The sequence below is a fragment of the Anastrepha obliqua genome, chromosome 1 (genome assembly GCF_027943255.1).
Source record: "Anastrepha obliqua isolate idAnaObli1 chromosome 1, idAnaObli1_1.0, whole genome shotgun sequence".
Classification (NCBI taxonomy): Eukaryota; Metazoa; Arthropoda; class Insecta; order Diptera; family Tephritidae; genus Anastrepha; species Anastrepha obliqua.
In genome coordinates this window covers 183,393,717-183,417,531 of record NC_072892.1, presented here as the reverse complement: position 1 = coordinate 183,417,531, position 23,815 = coordinate 183,393,717, and the positions used below count along the sequence as shown (strand labels likewise).

The 23,815-nt window shown below is 36.4% G+C and overlaps 1 protein-coding gene across 1 annotated transcript in view; it reads left to right on the top strand.

The window, feature by feature from the left end:
- LOC129238916 (headcase protein-like) overlaps positions 1-23,815 on the top strand; it is a 139,872-nt gene that overhangs the window by 95,634 nt on the left and 20,423 nt on the right. Inside the window, exon 2 of the mRNA XM_054874152.1 lies at positions 5,611-5,707. Coding sequence (XP_054730127.1) covers positions 5,611-5,707 — 97 coding nt within the window. The remainder of the gene's footprint in view (positions 1-5,610; positions 5,708-23,815) is intronic.

The following is a 23,815-nucleotide window of genomic DNA, read 5'->3' as shown; positions in this document are numbered from 1 at the left end:
GTTGTTGTAATTATTTTTATCGAAGTAATTGCTGCCTATTTGTAGGTGCTCCTCAGAAATTTTGTTTTCATTTTTGCTTTCAATACCTTCTGCGGCGTTCGACATTAAGATAAGTATAGGGTTTCTGATAGGGCTGTATAATAGAGATATGTCGATGTTGACAGGCCGTGGCTGCCATGTAGTTTGTGCGGGGCTGCTAGATGTGGATTTTGAACCAGTGACGTCATTGGTCCGTACTTCTTTGAAGACAAAGTTAGGGAGATCCTCACCGTCAGCGGCAAGCCCTGATATGTAGCGCTAGAACCAAATTCTTTTAGCCCAAATTGAGCACTGTGTATGTGGTTAACATACGGCCTCAGCAGCGAACGCCTCGGTAAATATTCTGTATGATCGATTAAAAGGATTTTTCATTGTCTGGTTTTCTAAAGTCGCAGGGCTATCCGTGCCCACATTTGAACGCCATTAGTTTTATACACAACACCTCACACAGTTCTGATTTTATTTCAAAACAGGGCCGGCGAAAGAGGAAAATTCCGAGTATTGGGCTAGCGAACTGTAGGGCAACGCGATGAGCAAGCATTTTTTTTGGGAATCAGTAGAGATATTTTGAACGTTGTTGCTTTTGACATTTCGCAGCAGATAAAGGGCCTCTGTACTTTCTTTGTGTAATGCAGATGCTATGTGTTTTCTCATAGCCGGAGCAGCATTGCTCCATTTCGAAAATCCGCACTCTACCCAAGCCTTTTTGGACTTCAAAACTCGAGAATCTAGTGCATTAATCAATTTTTTATCACATGCTTGTGTGCAAATGGAACAAAAAGCATTGCCATTTTTGAATTCCAACCAATGATTTTCCCCTTTCCAACGTTCCAATTCTGAAAAAAGATTCGATTGTGATTCAAAAAAATTATTTCAAAAATCGATAATTTTCTACATGAATTCGTATCCTCAATTTAATAAGAATTAGAAAATTTTTAGAATAGCAATTATGCATAATCACGTACACTTACGAGTCTTATGATCCTCTTTAACATTTTTCTCTTGATTGAAGTCTGCTTTGTTGGCACTTTCACTCGGTGATGCCGAATTTTTATTTGATTGGGAAAAATTCGGATTATTTTCGTCTTTTTTATATTTGATGGGGTATTTGACCATTTTATCGGATTTTCCGGTGCACAAGTAGCACTCAATTTCAAAGAATTTTACCGGCAATGCAATTCGTGATGACCATATAGACCAGATATACGCATACAGAGAAACAGAGAGGCTTGCGAATTTACGCTTGTTCAACAAAGGTGCTGCTTTTAGCTAGGTTAAGTAACATGGAGGGACATTTGAAATGTACAATTTTGAGAAAATGTTATAGTTTGTTTTGGATTTTATTAAATTTATAGTTATTCACATAAAAATTGACCTTTGTTTCAAGACTCCGGGTATTGGATACATTACTCGGTGAATTTCGAGTATTGGACACCCTATACTAACAACATATCTTTTGTCGGCCCTGTTTCCAATTGATACGTCCGTATTAGATAACCCTATATAACAAATACTATTGCTTTACCTTAATGTTTTTACTTTTAGTTGTATTCTGTTCTTTATTATTATTCTTTGTCTTCATGTTTCTCTCGTTTTTTTGTAAATCGTACGCAGTTGTGCGTCAGCTTTTTCAGGTATGTTTTGTTTTAATTTACGTGATTTGTCTTATTATCGAAAAAGTCAACGCAACAGATCATAAACAATTTCGAAAATGGTCAATAATCAGCATTGAAACCCAAATGCACATTATCAAATACATACATACATACATACATACTGACACACATATAATGAGTGCGGCTTAATTTCGAGCAAGCACGAATGATGACGATATGGCCACCAGCTGTTTGTGATTCTATAGTTAAGCTAAGGGAAAGCTCATCGAATTTTAAGCGAATTAAGTATAGAAGCAACAAAAATGAGAACAGTGAATACAACATTTTCTCAATAATTTATTTTCGGCTGTCAATTTGCAAAAAAAAAAAAAGCAATTATGAAATAAAGTGAAAAATAAAATTCCGCCTTAAAAAGCTCTAGAACCAAAACAAGCAAATATAGATTACTCATAAATTGAATGAATTAATCCGGTGTTTGTTTAGAACACTTGGTATTGAAATTTCTGTATGTGCGAATGCTTACATCCGAGCAGCGTTTGCACATTGTATAAATTTATTTTAAAACTGTTTTCCAAAAAAAAAAACAAAAAAAAAAGGATAAAATTCAATCCACGACATTGTGTGCAGTTTTGAAGCTCAATTAGAAATGAGCAAAATTAACGCATTTTGAGCTTCACTAATCTTTTGCTGACTTATCAAACATAGTGGTTAAATGAAGACTCTCGATATCTAAGAAGTTGCAACATTGCATGCATCGCTTGAAGCGAAATTTTGGTGACCGTGAACCTAGATAAAGGGTCATCCAAACGAGACGGCTAGATCTCAGTAGTGAATAATTCCTAGAAGTTACCGTTATTTTATCATCTTTGGCATTTGTCAAGTAGACAGACGTAAAATTTTACACCAAAGAGCAACGCGTTAAAATTGCTGAAACATATAAGAAAATTGTCAATATACATTTGAAAAAAACATATCGCAAAATTCATCAAATTTTGTGTGAAAATAATCGTTCGAATGAATCGACAATTCATAGGTTGGTAAAAAAATTTCAAGAAGCTGGTAATGTCGAGTATAGACAAATGGCTGCTGAACAATCTCCAACATCCATATCTCGAAGTAATTTTTCACGTATAATTTTTAACAGCCGTATTTTGAATAAAAATAGTAAACCCGAATGAATCAAAATTTTTACATATTTTATTTTAAACCAACATCTAAGCGTGTCTTTTGCAAGACCCTTTACAAATTGCAACTAATGTGATTAGCGAGCAAAGGTCGATTGTGTGCTGGGAAGGTAGTCCAACATTGAACCAACCGGATTGCATTCATAAAGCGTAGAGATAACCTTATGCCGGAAGTTATTACGAACACATGCAATAAAAAAAAACAAAATTCAACCCAAATAGTAATTTATTATTATTGTAATTTTTTTTTTGTGAAAACAGAAAATTCTACGCCTCTAACAAAAACACCCGTTGTTGCATATGTAGATGGGCATACTGTAAGTGTCGCTGTTATTGCCTAGATCGCATCACAAGTGGTCAATTTGGCGAATTTATTTATTTTAGATATGAACAATTCAAACTCTTTCTGTCTTTCTTTGCGGTTCTTTTCTAACGTTTATTAATATTGGTGAGAGCGGCACAGGCCAGATTCCTTCGCTACAATCCAATTTGAACTTAATTATCTATGCACGACTTGAGTGGCATGTTGATGGTATGTAGCATGGCGTCTGCTAAAAATAAACGTGCATACGTGCATACATACATACATACATGTGTCTGTATGTATATTCAATGCCAAGGTTAAATGGTATTTAATTTAAATTTTTGTTGTTTCCTTCATTTTGGCACCGAATTTCGTCGGCTGTATTTGTACTGCCTGGTTTGTCCGAGTTTTTACTTTTCCGTCTTCATTCTCACCGTAAGCTGATAAGTAAATTTGCTTGAAAATTACTCAACACCTCAGCGGGTAGCGCGCTTCTCACACGTTTGCATTGTATTCATGTTTTTGGTTTTTTTTTTGTGCAAGTTATTTTTTTATTTATTTTGCTTTTGTATTGTTAACGTTTTTAATTTCCCCACTCAATCTCTTGCGCTGATATTTCTTTGACGTTTTGTTGTGTCACGCTCTTTTGCACACATTATTTATTTACTTAATTTTTTTTGCTGTTGTTTAGAACACTTTAAACTTTTAATTTCCTTTGGTTTATTTTCTTGTTTACCAAATTTTTTGAGAACGTTTCTATTTTGTTTATATTACGCTCACATTCTCGCGTTCACATACATACGTGGGTATGCACATACATACATACATACATACAAATATTACTCCATACAAATGGGCTTCCTCATGTGAATTGCTCTTTCTTTGCAATGCATTTTGTTTTTGTTGGTTATGATTTGGATTTACGCCTCTTAGGTAAGGAGTTCATATTAATGTACACACACATACCAACATATATGTATGTAAGTATGAACCATTTATTGCGAAATTAGTATAAGTCCATTATTTTTGTTTCGACGTATGTATATACATACATGTATGTATTTATATGTTAGCTTTATTCTTTTGCAACCGACGAAACTGCAAACGAACGCTGGAAGTGAAGAATCGTTGGTAAATATATTTTTCTCAAATAAATAAAATATTTGGTTAATATATTTGTTATATTCTGAAATATTAATAATATTTTATTCGATATTTTTATAAGAAAATAAAAAAAAAATATCCCCCTTATGAATTTTCATACGACAGATGATCAACTTGTAGGCATATCGTAAAAAATGATTTTTTCTTTTGACCTTCACACACCTGATAGATGTACTATTGCGATAGATTTGCTATAAGTTGTTACATTTGTTGTTGTCTAGCTGAAATATTTTCAAAGCAGTAATTTTCTACCTAGCCAAACTTTCCATAAAAGACAAAGAAATGAAGAGGAAGTATTGTTTATTTAATCTCAGTTGCGCTTTTTGTTTTTTTTTTTTATAAATGAGTTTTTTATAAATTCAGTAGTGTTTGGTCATAGATCTCGTCTCTGTATTCGAAGGGATCCTCATGATTTGCCTAGCTGGTGGCTCAGGGTCTTGCAGGCGTGACTTCTACGGTAACACTAATCGTAAATCCTAGATAACTAAATTCTAGGGTAACTAATCCTAATCGAAAATTTGACAGCTCTAGCAGTAGACGGAATAAATGTGACATTGTTGCGAGAAATGAAAACGCTCTTAGTTTCACAATGAAGTGAATTTTGAAGTTGATCATAAATGGCCATTTCGAATGTGAATTTTTTGTAAAAGAGAAATGCGCTCACGTAATTAAATAAGTGAATTATTTGATTTTTTTGTTTGTTTGCTGTATGGACTTACGCCACTTTTAAAATAAATGGTTCATGTAGTCAGCGCTCACATTGTTAGTCCAAATTAAAAGCAAAGAGGAAGTGTAGTAAAATTCCTCGATTTCAATCTTAACAGATGACTATAAAATTTATGATTAAGGCAAAAATGTTCAAAGAAAACAAAAAAAAATTACAAAGTGGCTAAATACAATAACTTTTGTGTATTATTTTTATTTTTTATTTATATTGTGGCTGCAATTAAAAACGTGAAGCCGTAACCCGCCAGTTGGCTTTTCGCGCGCTTTGTGTCTGAATTGGTGAGCGGCGCGCTGCCGGTTTATTTTAAGAAGATTCCACTAATTTTAGATTTTTGTTAAAACATTTTTTATGAGCTGTTTGAGCTTTTACGGCTGTTTTTGTTTTTATTTATTTTTGTATTTTTGTATTTTTTTGTTTCTTGTTTTTTTTTTTTTTGCTCTGATTGATGTTGACTTTAAGTAATTTAGAAAACATGATGCTTTTTATTAATTTATTGCTTCCAATTGTCAACTTTGCGCTTTTCGTACATTCATAAAATTTACTCATTTATTGTTTGTTTATTTTTTGTCCTTGCAGTTTAACATCAGGCTGTAATGGCATATTTTCGCGTCGCTTGGATTTTTCATCATTCAATTTGTTGCCGAAGACCCGCTTGAATTCCTATCAAGTCAAGGTAAGTGAAACTAAGAACTATCAGATTTTGCATATGCAGTCCTAGGAACAGCTGTTTTAATATTGCACACCGTAGCAGATTCTTCTTAGGCGATCAAGACTGCACGAACATCTCCGAATACGGGAGTATTTTCTCTCAAATCTTAGACAGAAAAAGATATAAATGCGGTAACGTAGATCCAACTGTCATGAGAACTAAGCTCTTGGTAAACTGGTTAACTTTCTTTCCCCCCTTTCCTATCATTTTGGCCCTGTATTTGTCTAAGTAGGGCCCTTTAAAATTAGGAATAGTTATTGAGTCGGTTAGTAAATCTCACTTTATTGAGTAGATGACAATACTTGCGTCTTGAACGATCCTTTCGTCCGAAACCGAGCTGAAATTGTGCGTCCGAACTTGATCCAAGCCAAAGCCGAGGTCGAAGCTCGGTTGTTTTCTATTTAAGGCACCTTTCTGGTCTAGAGACGTGAAAATTGAAGGCGTTGAAAATTGAAGAAAAAATCGGTATCAACAGAAAATCGTTCTTATTCATTAGATCCATACTTTATTTACAAAAATAATATTTTTTCAATTACAATAATAAAACGAATTTCAATATAAAAATTTGCAGGTATACCTATTTTTAGAGTATAAACTATTATAACCTGAAAAAAAAAATCGATTTTTTTCGAAATTCTAGACCAGAAAGCTGCCTTAAATACTGGCTATCCCATCTAAAGCTTACTTGGGTATTCAACCAACAGTTGCATTTCGAACAATGGTGTAAATATTTTAATATCCATATTAAATAATTAAAATAAAATTAAAATTGTAAATTGTAATATTTTATAAAATATAAAATTAAATAAAAATATTTGAATATATACTTTATTGAAATTACTTAGAATTACTATAAGAATTAATATGAAATTATTAAAATAAAATAAATTTAATTAGTGTACTAGATAACAAAACAGATCGAATTTTCTATTAGATTTTTTTTATAAAAATTAAACGCAAATCACACAAAATTATCCGGTTCTGTGGATTTGCCCACATGCCATCTTAAACAAAACACTTTTGGCATTCGGAATATTTGTAAACATATTTTTTACTATTTTTTCTTGCTTTAATTTTTCCACTGACGAGGGCGTGAAATTTCTCAGCACTCAGCATTTCTCCCTACTGAATGCGATCAGCAGATGCTTAAATCTTCCACACATGACACCGAGGCTCTCGTACAAAACGGCATTGCTTGGGTAGAAGTTCCTGGAAGTTCGTTTATGTATGTATGTAGATGTTATGCACATATGTGTGTGTGTTACATATCGTCTATTGTTTTGAAAACTTTACACCGCAAAATTGGAGCATTCAGCATCACTTCACTTCCAAGTGATATTCTCTTGAAGTCGTTGTTTGTTTCATTCATACTTTTTTTGCAATTGCTAAAGTTCCGAGAATCGTTTTTATTTTCTTGTTTTTGTTTTCTCGCCATGTGAAGCTATTAGGTGACTTTCAGCTGACTGAAATCGTAGTACAAATATTTTCATAGTAACATTCGAATGTGTATTTAAGCTCAAAGATCAGCTTATTCAAGTTCTTTTTATTTACTCCTTTGAGTATTTGGTGCTGAGCAGTAACAATTCTAAATTTGCTTTTAGACCAAGTGCATGAAAGTTCAGATTAGAGAATGTCATGCAATATGCATAGTATGTTAGCTTGGACATCGGCCATATAACTTTTTTCGGTCATATGTATTTCTTTTTCTATTACTCTTTATTGGTCTGCTGAACTCTTTTTGATGCAACATTTGATGGCAGGTCTAAACGCATTCAGATTTTTGGATTGATAGGTGAAATTAAATTAAAATTTTCCGCTTCATCCCTCACGCGCTCCAAATCATTCAATTCCTTCTCATCCTTCTTTCGGTTTCATCATTCAAGCCATACGAAAATTGTTTCGAGTGCCACCGTCAACAGTTAGGACAACAAAACTTTTCGTGGCATAGCCATGACAATGGCATTGAACGAAAACTTAGTTACCTGACGCTTTTTGCTTTTCCTTCTTGCTTTGTTTTTGTCTGTCTCGTTAGTTATTGATGCTGAACCGGCGTGGGGCCACCCGCATTGAAATAAAACAAAAGTTATGACATGTGTAATATCCTCTAGGAAGCATCTGCGGCAGCAAGAGCGCAAATGTAGAGTTTCCTTGGCAGACCGAATATGTGATGAGTTTAGTGTCGAAAGTAGATTGAAGTAGTCGGTAAACCAGCCATAGCCGGCGTAATACTATTTCACCTTCAAGTGAGAACATCCGCGTTTCCCTTTTCTATTGCAAACCAGACTCATTTGCTATCACAACTTTACTGAAAATAAAGGGATTCTGACAGTTAGCCAAACCATTTGCCATATGCAGATTTATCCATTAGAGTTGTTTTAACCTTAAATTTGAATAATACAATTGTTTGCCATTCTATTGGGTAGGGAATAAAACGCCTACTAGAGGGCTGGGTAGTTATTGCGTTGAGTCGTCCACATCAATTGGATTCGATATCACTAAATATATTTGGGTATTCACGAAGATGTCGGAAGTGCCTTATTGTTATCGGACATTAAATGATCTATAATTAGAAGCTGCGGCTTCAACAGTGTCGGTCTTTAAATAGCCTGCATATACCCGTACACATTTTAAGATTTTCTTAATAAACCAAGGTTTTTTTACTTTAGTCGAAATTTTAGGACTCGGCTCTAATATAAAACACCTTCTGTTGCTAAAAAAATTAAACAGGAGAAGTTTGCGATTTTATCACTTACTTACTCTTAGCCACTACTGGGTTATCCTCCTATTCCTTTCGAAGTCAACCATAGGAAGCGTAACAAAACAGTTCTATTAAGCGAAATGCGTTCGAATGGAACTATACATGCATAGCTTGCACGCCAAAATACACGCTATAAAATCAGACCATCTCCTGGCGCCACGGCGTACGCCACCTTATTCTCTACCTTCTTTATCCTTAAGCAGATTTACGCGAAAATATGTATTTTATTTTCGGTTTGGTAGAAGCATACCGACCGTCATTGTTGCAACAGGGAAATAGTTGAAAATAGTTTTAGGAGCAGCGTGAGTTATCTTCCTTGTTGGCTGGCTGGCAACATTTGCAAATTGTATTGAATTTATAAATATTTAATTCGTTTTCAAATACACAAAATTTCCATTCACAGCCAAAATAATAAAATGCAATATAATAGAATGTGCGCTGCTGCTGCTGCTGCCACCACTGCGGAAGAAATATAGAAATAATTTGAAAGTACTGAACTGCTGCAGCTGTACGAATGATTTCAGCAAAGGCAGCGTGGCAGCTGAGCGTAAAGCCGTAGCGGCACTTGTGTCATGTCGTTGCCTATGGGAATGGCAGGCTGCTGCAGCTTGTTGAAGCTGATACTATGAGCTACCCAGCCATATTTTGGCTCGCGCCCGTCTTTCTATTGCAACAATCCCTTCCGCCGCTCTCGATAGTCTGGCTGGCGCACCGCTTTTGATGTCAAGATTTCTTTCCTTTTGCCTTCTGAGTATTCCAAAGCATATTTTGTATACGCCTTTCACTTCTTCTTGCTTCGTTCTTGTGGATCGAATTTTTCCGTCTTGAAAGTTGTCCGCTTCCCATCGCCGAGGAGAAAAATACATTTTGTGCTTATTAAACTTTTTCATCCGTTCGCGTATTTGGATATTCGATTGTGCAGCAGATCAGCAGGATGCTTTTTGTGTAGCTTGCAGCGCATTAAGTTATTACAGCTTTGTTGCAACGAATATTTCGCTTATTTCTATCCGCTTTCGTCCTGCACACTTTGAACACGAAATCCTATGCAATTACGAAAAATATGCGCAAAAGTTATTTGATTATTGAAATTCCTTTGAGGGAGAACTTTGATTAGTTTTATGCATTCAAAAATTAAACCTTTGCTCGCTTTCGGCTTCTTTCGATTTCTATTTTTTTTTGCTGAGCTTTACTTTTTGTTTAAATATTGAAGATATCCAAATAAGCACCATATGTCACTACCGCGCCGCCTCGAGTATTTTGCTGCAGTTCGTATTTACCTATGGACTGGTAATTAGCGTTTGCGTAAACACCTCCCGCCAGAAAACGAAACCCAATTAGCAGCGACAAGTCAATTTCATGTGTTCATCATTAATCCCTTTAAAAATCGTTTACCATAGACATTTGTTTTTTACTTTTAATTCGGACTAATCAAATTTTGAAAGTCGCGAAAGGGTTGAATTTGAATGAAACGCATAGCTGTTTATTTTTTGTTTATTGTTTCTACGCATATCCTTTGGCGACATCATCTGTCAACATTTATATTTAATTTCTTTCTCTGCTGAAGTTAACTATCGCGGAAGGGTAGTTGGTCGTAAATCCAATCATCGTTAATAATTAAAAATACTGGGTTTTGAGGAAGGGATAATTATTTTTTTTTTTATTTTAATGTGAGGGCTTTTGCGAGTTTACTACGGGGATACATTAATATTCTCCTTGCTTTTTGTGTATTTCTTTTCATTTTTCTTTCGGTAGTCACTGTTGATGTTTCAATCAATTTATAATGTTTCCTCATGTAATCATATTTCCATTGAAACATTCATACATTTTTTCTCATTCTTCCAGAAATATTACGGTTCAACACTCTCTATGATTGATGATGTTGAAAGTGTATTACTGCGTTGCATCTCGGTAGGGTCTAAACTCCTCTCTTTTTTTGTGATTGCTTATTTAGTTTTGGCTTCTGACAAGGATTTGGAAATGTTCTGTCATGAATTTCTTCTCTTTTTCTTACCATCTGTGGCCTGATGGAAGTAGGAAAGTCATTTATAGCAGGGAAGAAAAGAAATTTGGTTTCTGTGATGAGTTTCTGTCTTTTTAAACCAAAAAGCAACAACCATATTTGAGTTCACACTTATTCTTAAAATTTCAAATGAATATTTTAGCAATTTTTAGTTGGAGTCCAAAGCTGATATATTTTTTTGTAAGTTTTTTTTCAGTTTTTAAATTTTTTTTTTTTGTATTTTTTTATTTTTTTATTTTTTTTTTTGTATTTTTTTATTTTTTTTTGTATTTTATTATTTATGTAAATGGAGGTGTGACCAGCCGAGTGTGTACTAAGTATTAAAGTGGAGGTTGTGGTTTCGTTCAAACTTCTCGTGTAGAAAATGTTCAAAATTATGCAAAAGTTCTTCCCAATATAGTTCGCCAATCGACATGGAACAAGAGTTCTGTTTCAAAAAAGGTACTCAAACTGCATGCTCAGAAGCCTTGAATAAGACAAGCTCGAAACAGTACTATTTCAAAAATTGTTGACGCACTGAATCCCAATCGGAACGCAGATTAGCTGAGAAAATTTACGTAGAAAAATTGCGTTTTTTACGTCATATTCTAGTGTATCCAATATCGTGAAATATTTCATGTTTAAATGATTGTTTCAAAATGCAACTCTACGCCTTCTCAACCATTTTTGTTTGCTCCTGAGATCCACGACTGTATGATTGCTACTTTCTAAAGATAGAAACGACTCGTTATTACTAATACAGATAAAAAAGTCGTCCCTCTGACGTACGAATTAAGACAAATATAAATTGGTTTGTCAAATTTTTGCATTTTAATATTTTTATCGCTAAGACACATACATGCCCCTCCCTTGAAAAATAATATCCACTGTAGTTTTTGGCCTAAAGCTAAGCCGAAATCAACGCGAAAGCTGGTGGACAGCCAACTGAGTTTTAAACTTAGTTTCGGTTGTTTTGTACGAGTTGTGTCATTTTCATTTCAGAAATTTGGCTGCTGGCATCCGCCTGAGTTCTTATCTGCCTCTTATCAGGCGGCATTTGCTGAACGTGTGCTCGGTGCTGTCGCGTGTGGCAAGCAGATACTGTCGCTACAGATGGTGAGAGAGTGACAGCTTTGGTCTGCTTTGTTGGCTATCAAATACTTTGTTGACTCGCAGCCGTATCAGGCGTTTGCATTGCCACAACAACACCAACAAAACCGTTGCATGTTGCACATCACATGTGGCCAAATTTCAATTGAGTGCATTTTCACTTTTGTGTTGGATTGCTCGCGATTCTTTACCTATTGGATTTTTTCCAGCTGTGCCAGCTACTGTTCGCTACTGTTGTAGCTCCTACAACATTTCTGCACCTACTTTGCCACTTCGGAGCACCTACATCCGTGCATTCTTCGCCCATACATTTGTTGTTCTTTCTATTATATTATGAGACTAGTTGCACATTTTTGAGATTTTTGCATTTGGTTACGCTTTTATTTTTCGGGCGTTGTGTGACATTTATTGCTACCAGCTGACAATAGCAATCAAATACACTAAAACAACAACAATACACTTGCATGCATTCGTTTTATTGCTCGCCCCACCTCTGCCGCCATATCCATCCACAGCTTCAGCAGAGCTCCAGAGCTGGTATTCTTCTCCTCAATATTATTATCAACGTTAGCGCAGCCAGCAGCAAACCGCGGCACCGCTTTGTCACTGCCACGGCTACTGATTTCTTACTTTTACTTGCAACAATTGCCGGTTATTGCTGTGGTTGCTGCCTGCCTTTTGCCTTGCTTTTCTTTGCTGCTGTCAGTGTTTTTGATGTGTTGCCTGCCATTACCGGCGACGTTGCTGACGTGCTGTCAACTGCGGCCGATAGTTATGTTGCTTTGTTGCCTTTCAGTTTCTCGGTATTCCGCTGTCTACTGTGGCTGCCGGCTTGGCTAGCGTTGGCTGTCAATGCTGGCTGCTAGACAGGTTGGCTGGTGGCTGCTCTGCTACCAGCAGTTTTTCCCATTCAAATTGTCTGTACTCGTATTGCTACAACAATTATTGTTTCAGCTATAGACTGCTAAAGTATGCGATTTCCTTGTGGTTCCCATATTTTATTTTTGTTTTTGTGTTCCCCGTCTACCGGACTCATTTGAAAATTTCAAGTTCAATGCTGAGATTGCGAGCATGAAAATAAATGAAGAAAGAAATAAGAATCGCAAAACACCGATTATGTATTAAACTGAATTTATTTATTTATAAAATATGTAAAGAAATATCTGTGCTGCAATATTTTCTAAATGTACATTCGATTCGCATCGCTTTGGTGGATCTAACGGTCGCTAGATTTCAACTTTGAAGTTGCTAGTTGGTCTCATAACTTCCAGACCGTCTTCTTGTCATGCAAATGAAATTAATTTTCTGTGTAAGCCACCGCGCTGCCGCTGTACTCGTACATGATTTCGGCTGCTCAGTGTATCTGCCAATTTTGGTTCGCAAACTGGCCTCTCTACAGCGCAATCACTTCCATTGGCCTTTTATGATTTTCATTCAGAGTCATAAGAAATATTCCTTCGCAAATGCGATTACAAAGTTTAATTTAATGTTTGCCATTTTCGGCTGTTCGTTTAAATGGTGTTGCGCGGAAGAGTCCAATGGCTCCTAGGTTCAGAGGCGCGCGTGCAACTTGAAAAAAGTTCTAGCTGCGCTTTGATGTCAGTGCATTTAAAGAAGTTCGTGGTTAATGTGGCGAGATGTGTATTGTTTTTGTTATTGTTATTTTGGCTTCAAGGGCTATTGACCTTTTGTTTGCCACTTAATTGCGTTTTTCCTTGCGACATAAAACTGTAGGTCCCTCCATTTGTGAAAAACAACAAAAAAAAAACACCACAAATAGGATGAGGAACTCGGTCAAACACCCAACAAAGGATGTAAACGCGAATTATATATCATTATTAATCCCTAGAGTTACAAGGCGGAGCACAGGGCAACAGTTAATTTTTTCCGTTTGGGTTTGTTTTGCGTCAATCCTTTAACTTCATTCCAGGTGAGGCGTATGACACGGATTTCTGTCTCCAGCAGTCGTCTCCAGGTGTTCGCTGGTTTTCCTGGCCTTGGGGGTTCCAGTCAATCGCGGCCTTTGCTACATCGCCTCTTTCCCTCCGCGGTACTTGACCGATCCAGCTCCATTTTCTCTTTCGGACTTCTAGCGGCTCTGGCTTTTGTTGTGTTCTGGCCCACAAGTCAGCCATCCACGTATATGATTTTAAGTAGTGTTATACGACTCGCGAGCGAAATATAATTAAATAAAATAGTTAAAAGAAACGCCATCGAACTCTGCCCACTGTCAACCGAAAACATTTCGAAAGACAAACTCAAACTTGCGTGACCCTTTATATTTACTATGACTGCTTTTAAATTATGTCTGGCCAATGCATACCTCAATGACTTTCATTTTGAATTACGCTTCAGCAAATAATACTTGAGGCAGGGTTGAAATTTTATTGACTTTTGAGCTGCTTGCTCGCTTGCCTGTAAATCCGCAAGGCGTAATTGAAATCGCCAACAATAGCAAAAACACAAGATTAGCGCAACGTCACACATTAGACGCCTACATAAGAAAAATATACTTAAAAAACTATAAAAACAATAAAGCAAAACATTGCAACGCCACAGAAGTGGCGCTGAGTAAGCGAAACAACATCCGCAGCAAGAAAATGAAATGTTATGGTGTTGCACCCATAATGGGTAACTCATTTTTCAATTACTCACAATACCTTTTAGTTCTTCTATTATTCAAGATATCTCAGCTGTTTTGCGAAATATCGACGATTATTTTAAACTAGGATTGGTTTTTTATGCAACAGGAAACATCTTAAGACAGTTGACACATCTCGGCCAATTGCAATCAGAAAGGCAGCTCTATCCTAAATTCAATAAGAGAATAGGGTTTCGATGGGGCACTGAGATGAGTAGAGGGCACAAAAGCCCTTGAGACCGAAGTGCAAACCTAGAATCAAATCTGTCTGTCTAAACATTTTAAGATATACGAGTATGTCCTAAAAATGCCGCTGTTGATTGTCATTGAGTAATGGGTGTCAAAAATAGAGAATAGAAATCGAAGTACGATAATTTCTACTTTATTTGAAAAAAATTGATGCTTGGGTAATTCCGGATTTGATTTGGCGCAGTTTAGATGACATCGAGGCATTGCTTACCTCCCTAAAATACAAGCAAATTTTAACATACGCAGCATATTTTCAAAATAACCATAAATAAGTACAGTCAATAAACGCCCACCAGTCGTTGAAACTGTCGTTGTTGTAAGTGAGAGAAGTAAAGCCAACGCTGAGTCTTAAGTAATTCGATGCAGAAGGTTTTTAGTGCTTTTGATTTGTTTTGATTTTTTTCTGCATTTGTTTACATTCCTCAGCATTGAAATTAATGATGTCTGCCTGCTGCATATGACGGCAGAGGACATTGAAAACCAATTCCATGCGTAGGAATAAGAAAAACTGAAAAAGCGGCATAAAGTCAATAACAATAACGAAAAAATGGGGTCAATACGGCGCGACAATATTTATATTTATTTCTGATTTTCCTTAGACATATTGCTTCCACAGTCGGACTGCCGGCTGGAAAGCATCTAACTCCGCCCAAATATTCAAATATGCAATTTTTTTTTTCATTTAAAATCGGCCTGCATGCAACAAATTAATATTCACATACAAATTTTCAAAAAAAATTGCACTTCTTAAAAAGCTTTTAAAAGCCTTCTTGAAAAGCTTTAAATTTCATATGCAGTGCGTTTAACAACTAAACCACAGGAACTTATTGATGAAGTTTGTTTAGACAAATTTCAAGTATGCAAGGTAATGCTCATTGAAGTTTGGTTCAAGTTTGAGATGCTCAAAAAAATGTTAGCTTTTCAAATTTTTTTCTCGTCATCAAAACATGTATTTCCTTTCTCGCTCAGAATAAGTTTTATGTAGTTTTAGTTTTTCCTGTACGAAAACTATCGATATTAATAACTAAGGTTTGACAGCAGTGTTGGCATTGGTGAAAATTTACTTTGAAAAAAAAAAAAAAATTATAAATCTCTTTGCCATTTTACGTGTGGATTACACGCTCACAGCATCATCTGCCCTTTTCCTTTCTAAATGAATGGTGACTGATTTCCGTTTTCCAAAAATTAATCAGCTAAACCTCTACGTTTTGTTCTAACAAGACGGGGCAACTTGTCATACAGCGCACTTAACTATCGATTTGTTGGACTGACCGGATACCATATTGCAATGTGTGCTACAATGTGGCTCAAATTTTATATAGCTTTTCGTTTTGTAAAATGTGTGCACATTTCATTAGCTTGTTGCTAGCGTTTTTCTTTAAAAACGAAAAAAAAAAAAATTTTTACAAATTATAGAAAACTTTTAAACTTGATTGAAATACTCAAAATTTAAATACATATAAAATTAGGTATCACTAAGCAATGGGATTACAAACTCTGTGGTAATTCGAATCTAAAACATATCAAATTTCAAATGGTGGCGGTGCGATATTCAAGGGTATATTTATTCAAAAAATATAATTTTGGGTTGTAAGTACTCGCCCTAAATTTTCTGTATGTTATGAGGTCTTGCGCGACTAATAATAAACTTCAAGATATTTGTAAACAACAAAGGCCAGAATTTTGGCGAGACAACACTTGGTGTTTGCAGCTCGATGATGTGCCTTCTAACGCAGCATGTAAAAAAATTAAAAAAAATATTTATCTTGGCTTTCCTTTGCTCTCTTTTATTTATATTGCCCCCTATTTTTTATCTTTATTGTTTTACACTAAAACTTCTTAATAGAATTTTGTAAAACCAAACGCTCAACTTCAGTACCTCATCCAATTAGAAACTTAAATATTACTTACTAACTTAAATTCTCTGCAACTGCGATATATACCGTTAAGTAGCATAATGAGACAGTTGCAAGTGCAGTCAAATGCCACTCGAAGAGGTGAGCTCACTCACAGATTGAAATAAAGCCATTTCTAATGTCAGCGGAGTTACCTGCACTTCCGCATTAATTGTTTTCAACAACCCCATTAGCATATAACAAGGGCTACCCAAAGGTCTCATCCACATCTTTCAATTTTGTTGTTTTTTTGCTTTTGTCGAGCGATTCGCATTATATTGTTTTCAAAGTTCTCGTTATTCGTACGATTGTCACATCACTGAAAGTCAGCGGCGCATTGGCCGGAGCAACGAACACTCGTCGTCCGTCACTTGATGCTAATGACTTTAATGACGCTATACAAAATCAATCAAAATCAGTTGTGCGCGAGATATTTGCTCATTCTTTTTTAAATATACATAAGCAAATATCTTTAGTCGATTTTTAATTTTATTTTTCATTTTACTTTGAGCCACAAGTGCGTTGTGCATTAAGTCACCGCTAAATGCTTGAGAATATTTATTTTTTTTCAAGTTAAATTATAATTGATGTCTGGAGCTTTGAAATGTTCCTTATTTGTAAAATTTACAGAGGCACTCACTCACACTCGCACAGCCACACATACATGCACACGTATGTGTACCATTAACGACAGCGGATGACTTAATTTTTGGGTAGTCAATCAGTGCGCTGACTGGCTGACTGACGCACTGACGAAAGTGAATGCACATAAATGCAAATATTGGAATATTTACTTTGCTTATTTTCTCTCTTTGCATATCTATCTACCCCTGCTCTGGGTGGTACTTCATATATTATATTATATATTATTTCTGATACCCGAAAGCTAATAAGGATAAACAGTTCATTTTTAACTCGTGTTAAATACTGTGCAGATTCAGACTTACATCAGCGCCACTTCTTCCGTTTTAAATTTTAAGGAGCTGATCTGATGAGATACCCGAGCTAAAATTTCTTCCGTTGTAGAGAATTGCGTACTTTCAGCTCGAGTAGACCTCTTAGCTCGATGTAATCGTACCTCAGACAAAATATGGATAGTAGAAAATTGTGCAAGGCAATGAGCGAATTCGGCTAAAGTAAACCTTAAGCTGCACAACGAATATCAAATGTGAAATTAAAATCAGTGATTATCTTCAAGACTTATCGGTTGTTTCAAAACTCTAGCCCTGAACGTAATTGTGCTATATTATTAATTACCGAAACATTGCAACCCTGTCGGTTGATGCTGATAATCTGCAGAAACTGTTGTAAACAGAAAATTATGTTTGGATCTTTGAAAATTTCGTCTTGTTTAATAACTGATTAGATAGGCGGAAAAAGGCGGTGATAAAATACGACAAAAAAAAAATTTATAAGTTGCAAATTAGAGTATCAATTTCCATATTTGTCCCAACGAATCGACTATTTTTTTTTTGTTCCAAATCAAACTCACCTCTAAAGGTCATTTAACACCAGACTCACAACTTGGTTTCACTTGCACAAAATTTTTCGGTGAGAATAGTAAAAGAGCTGTGAGAAATATTAAAATATCATTCATTACTAACTTCAGTTACTTTTCATTCAGAAATTTTCGTACGACGTTTCGCTAAAGTTGAATAACAGATTGTCAGAATTTTGTTAAAACGTGATGCAGCCTAAGAAAAAGTAGCACCGCCGCCACTATTGAAGCTCGTTCAAGCTCATCATTAATGCAAATCATCAGTATCAGATTTCTAAATCAAAGGAGATTAAAATGTTTTATATAGCAACTAGGGTGGGAAACTAGTTTACAGTTTACTAGTTTAGTGGTACCTCTGCTTTAACCTTAAGCGGTGGTGGAAACTTTTCATAAAACAAATACTTGATTCTTGGCGCAGTTGATCTGTCATATGAAGCAACGCCAGTGGGGGAAGACGTGGTCGGTCGGGGTGCATTCGAAGATAAGATCTCATCGCACCTATCAATGAGTGATGAGGAACGCTTGCTTTGGCTTGTCCACGCTAGGGATGTTCGATCTCCAAATATAAAAAGCAACCCTCGTATATTTGCATTGCATATTATGCATATCAAATGTGTACAATAAAAACAATAGAGAATGAGCAACATCGCAGACGAAACAACAAGAGCCGTAATAAATTCAAATTAGGTTAAATATGTAGCGTAATAAAATTTACAACTGCAACCTACACAGACGAGCAACAACTAAAACAACAAAAACAAAACAAAAAAAAAAACAGGCAAAGCAGAACAAAAACAAGCACAATTCCATAGAACCTAAGCGAAATGCATAACACAAAACAACAAGTGCGCCGAGCTGAAAATAGTAAAAGAACTGCGAAAAATAAAGCAAAATAAAAAATAAAATAAAATGACCCGCTACTACTCTTCTGGCGCATTCGCTCGTAAAAACTTTAGAAACATAGAAAAATATAAACTAAAAACTGAAAACAAAATACAAACGAACAAAAACAACACTTGTAACAATACACTTAAAATAACATAACAACAATAACAATAACAACAACATGTGAACTTAACAACGACGCAACAACCGTAGGTTGTGGAATGCTCGCCAATATATTTTCGCCTCAAATAGAAATATACCAACAAAATGAAATGCGCAATTTTACTAATTAAAATTTTAGTGTTTGCCGCTTAAGAGAAGCAATAAAAAGAATTTAAATCAGAAAAACGCTTAAAATGACTAGGTGCGTTGCCTCAACTCGTTTCTCCTTGTCGTTGCGATTGTCGGCCTAGTTATTGCGCAACCTGCTCGCCATCCACCCAGCTGGCCGACCTGACCAACCCCACTACTCTATATGTACTATGAGCACACGTACGTGCGGTGGCATGTACTTGAAACTGGACACGCGCGCACGTACATACACAGACGCATATGTATGTATGTAAAGCAGGTTGAACTAATGAATTTTGCAAAGTGGCAAATCGAAAAATCAAAAAACAAAAGCCAAAAAATTCAGTAAATTACAATAGAAAAGTGTTTTAAAATAAATTATAGCTACTACGTATTTTTATTGCAATGTAACTAGCGGAGTTTTGTTTGCTGCTTTGTAAATGTGTGTTGCAAGTTGTGGTGTATGTGGAGCGTGGCGCATGGAGCGTTTTGTGGCAGCGAGCGCCAGTGCTTGCTCAACGCACTCGCCCATGAATGACACAACCGTCCGAAAAGCGCCAAAACTGCGTTGAAAAATAATAAATCAAGCAAACAACGCGCTGCAATGACTAACAGACAGCAACAAAAACGGAGCAAAACGGCACAAAAAGCAAAGTACGGAGCAGCAATTCAAATGAAACGTTTAAATATTTACCCCGAAAAAGCGTCTAATTGGAAATATTTTTAATCCATTAAACGCACGTTGCTGCATGTAATTGAGGGGAGGCAGAGGTTGGGTGCTCAAAATTAAGCAGTTTGCTTTAATTAACAACAACAGCTCTGTATTTGGATAGTAAAATTGTAAAAGACAATAATTCATTTGACGCCTTCGTGAGTCTGAAACGCGTGCGCCTTCCAAGTGTCTGAGAATGTTTTGAATGCGTTGAATGCGACCATAGGAATGACACGAAAAGAGGGCAAAGAGCAGCAGTCGGTGTTGGTGACAACAGGCGCCTAAGCGTACGACGACGTTTCATAAATTATTTGTAGCTCAAGTTGGACGCCTATGGTGGTACCCCGGCTGCGGACGGAGGTGTTGACATGTCTATTTTGCCTCGGGTGACAGAAAGTGGGCTTTGGTATGGCAGTTAAATAAATTGAAAATATGTTTTTATATAACGGTATTACTTTTGCAAGCATGCAAATATTTTTCAACAGAAGTAAGGAACGAACACTTAACTAAAAGTTAAAAATAAAAGTATTGCGAAAATTTGCATATAAAATCATTTTACAACAATTAAAGGCACAGGAATTTTGTGTTGAAAAAAAAAAACAAATACAACTTTACATAGGGAATTGAATATAACTCACGTTTGCTGCGCGCGATTCTTTGAGGCCAATTTTCCGTCACTCTTCCATATATGCCGGCCGGAGAGTTGGCAATTTCACTTTCGATGCTGTTGGTTTGATGGTGTTTGGCCTGTTGAGGTAATACAAAGATTTTTGATAACCCTATAAAAAAATCCGATGACATTAAATCGCAAAAGTAATAAGGCCATTTGGTCCTTGGAAAAAGTTCAATTACTTTGTGACGTGTGGCACTATCTTATAAATATCACAAATAAGGGGTGACAGGTTGCAGGTGCTTCCAATTACGGCCAAAATTAGTCTTCTTACAAATGAAAGCAGCATCTGAAGTTATTGTAGACCGGCTGTTGTCCAGCAATGCACATTTTTCTTATTGAAAAACAGAACAGCTAAAAATCGGTTTTACCGCTGAAGATGTTTTTCGAATTGTGGACACCTACTCAGATCTTCAGTAGTAAATAATTTCCAAACTTTGTTGGTTTGTGCACTTCACCGTGAAAAAAAAGTAAACCTCCAAAAATATTTTGACGCTGTCAGATCACCGACAATTTCAAGGCTCCGTTTGTATATCACTTCAAAATATTTATGACTTTTATGCAAGAAACCTTTACATATTCCGGCTTGTTATGGCATCACCTTGGCTTGCACACCTGAAAAAGTTCACCGGGGCTCGTTAATTCTAGCAGCAATTTGTTTACCACTAAATACGCGATACATTTGTTTATTCACTTGTTCGATTCTTAACTGAATCGACCTCCCTTCGAACTTAGCACTCGCGCATACGTTCGAGCTGTGCAAATTTCCAATCTTTCTTTCTTATTTTGAAAAATTAGCAATTTTTAAACATTACTACACGACTTGCAGCAGCTGCCACCAATTTTTACCCCTCATAGCATTTTATCTCGCAAATCTGTTGTGTGTCATCTGCAAAGCGACGAAAGTCCGCACTATCTCTTCTTGGCCCGTCTCAATTGAACTCAGCCAAGAGCACAACTGTGGCAAGTGGCAGTCGCATTGTCAGCAGCGCCAATGCCATTGACAGTTGAATTGTGTAGCCCTCCTTGAACAATGCACACACACACACACATACGCAGCATAAGACTGTCTGGCGTTTGTAAATATGTTCCTGGTTACTCTTCTTCGCAGACACTATCGATGTAATACTTTAAGCTTTATTTTATTACAGTCATTATTGGTTGTGAGATGAGATACTTAGTGCGCGAAGATGGTTTTTTCTTCTTACAATTTACTACATATTTTCATTTTTTATTTCGTTGCACCATATCGATTCCCCACTTTTTAGCTAGCAAGGCGTAAAAAAGGAAAATTTCGAGTTTAGGGGTTTGACTGTAATTCGATGAACATAAAACTTAAGACACTTTTTCAATTTTGCACACAGCTTTTATGGGTAATTTCAGTGAGTAAGAAAACATGTTGACGCCATTTCGGTGGGTAAATTGGCAATAAGCGGTGATCTTGAAACTAACGAAAACAGTAGCAAGGAATTATAGTGAGAGGAAGCACATTGCACATTTGGGTGGATTTACTAATAGAAAAGTTGGGCTGATTCTTTTGATTTAAGAGTTTATAAATACTGAAAATAGCATACATAATTCTGAATATATCTGCTCGTGGCTTTCTTAACAACTCGTTAATTCTGGATTTGTTGAAATTGGCCCATGTTTGTGTACTTTTTTTGCAGGTATCCGTGTTAGTCCATCTGTCAACGGCCTGCGTCTGGAGTAGCAAGAAGCTCTTCCTTTTGCGCATGGCTTGGTGACAGCCTATTTCTACCGCTTCTGATTCGTTATAGGATGTCTTGTCAGTTTATCAGCTTTCTCATTTCGTTTTATGTTTCTGTGGTCAGGTACCCAGATGAGAATGGTGTTTGATGCTTTTAAATATCTTGCAAGCTGCCCTTATCTAGAGAGCTTCTGCTTGAAAAATACTATTCCAGTTCCCCCAGGTGAAAAGACTTCCCCAGGGGGAGACGGCGCAGTCAATCTTGGATCCGTTAGTGTATAATGCAGTTATATTCTTTTTGATTTGACTGATTTAAAATCCCATTCCTTTCGCGTGGGAAACTTTACCTTAAACTCTAATCTTAAGTCTAGGGCAGCGGTAGTGAAATCTGCTGAGTTGCTGTTAAGCCTTTGGCTCTCAAAGATAACACCATGACCAAACATCCTAGCATTCCAAAAACCACCTTCTTTTATTCTGGAGACGGTACTCGTTGCTGTTAGCTGTAGTTGTAAGTCTCTCGGTAACAGGTAGAGCATGACATTACGTGCACCCGCTAGGCACGATTTCATAGCCCGCTGTGAATACGAGATATATAGTCCATGTTATCAGCCAATTTTTCACTACTTTTTTCAATAAATCTGCCTGTATGGCGGCAATGGTGGCATTGGTGACGTCGATGTTCGCCATTCACCGTAACGGCTGCTCCTTCTTCATATCGAAAGAAATAAGGAGCGATGATGCCGCCAGTGTTCTATGAATTTCGCAAGCAGATTTATTTTTTTCAAAGTAAATTTCCACAATTTGGAAGCGTAGTTCTGGCGTTAAACCATTCATGATGACTTGGCAAACCTTTCTGAACAGACCGGTCAACAAAGTTTGACTTCTAGTTTAGTTATCTATAACGATAGATGTCATGCAGAACTAAGTTTTTTCCTTGTAAAAAAGTCCTAAAAGAAACGCTATTTTGAAGTCTCCTAAAGCAGCCTCCTCTCCTTCAGTCAGAGTATTAAGTGCGTAAAAATAAATTTATTCACAAAGTAAGATTAACTTAAATTTCTCGCTCTCACATAAAAACTTCTCAATGAAATATTTATTCCGAATTCTTGCATTTTATTTGAAACGCTGCGTTTACTTAAGTGCAACTCGCATTATCCCTTTAGCACACAATGAAAGGGCTTTCGTAGACTCAATTCCATGAATAAGTAAATATGTGAGTTCCTAAGCTGAAATTTTAGTCGGTATGTGCGTTTGTGCTACTTGTAGTAAATAAGTAAATTTTTAATGGCACAAAAGGCAAAACAGATTGTCAGTCACCCGGTGGAAAAAAGGTTATAATAATAGCACATAAAAGTCATGCAACCAACTTTGCTCGTTGATAGATGAAAGCGCCTTGTGTTCACGACCGCTCGTCATCCCCCGCTTGATGGCAAAATTTGCCATTTTATTTGCACCACAACTCCAGCTGCTCTTGTACTCCGTTTTTTGTCATGCCGGCTGCCATAAGTGCCACTGACCTTTCACATTTAAATACCTGAATGCAACAAATATTACCCCTCGACTGGCACTTTGCTCTTCGAAGTGTCCTATTGTGCGCATGTGGATGTGAGTGTAGGAAGACAATAAAGTAAACACCTGTCGTTGCTGCAGACAGTGGCA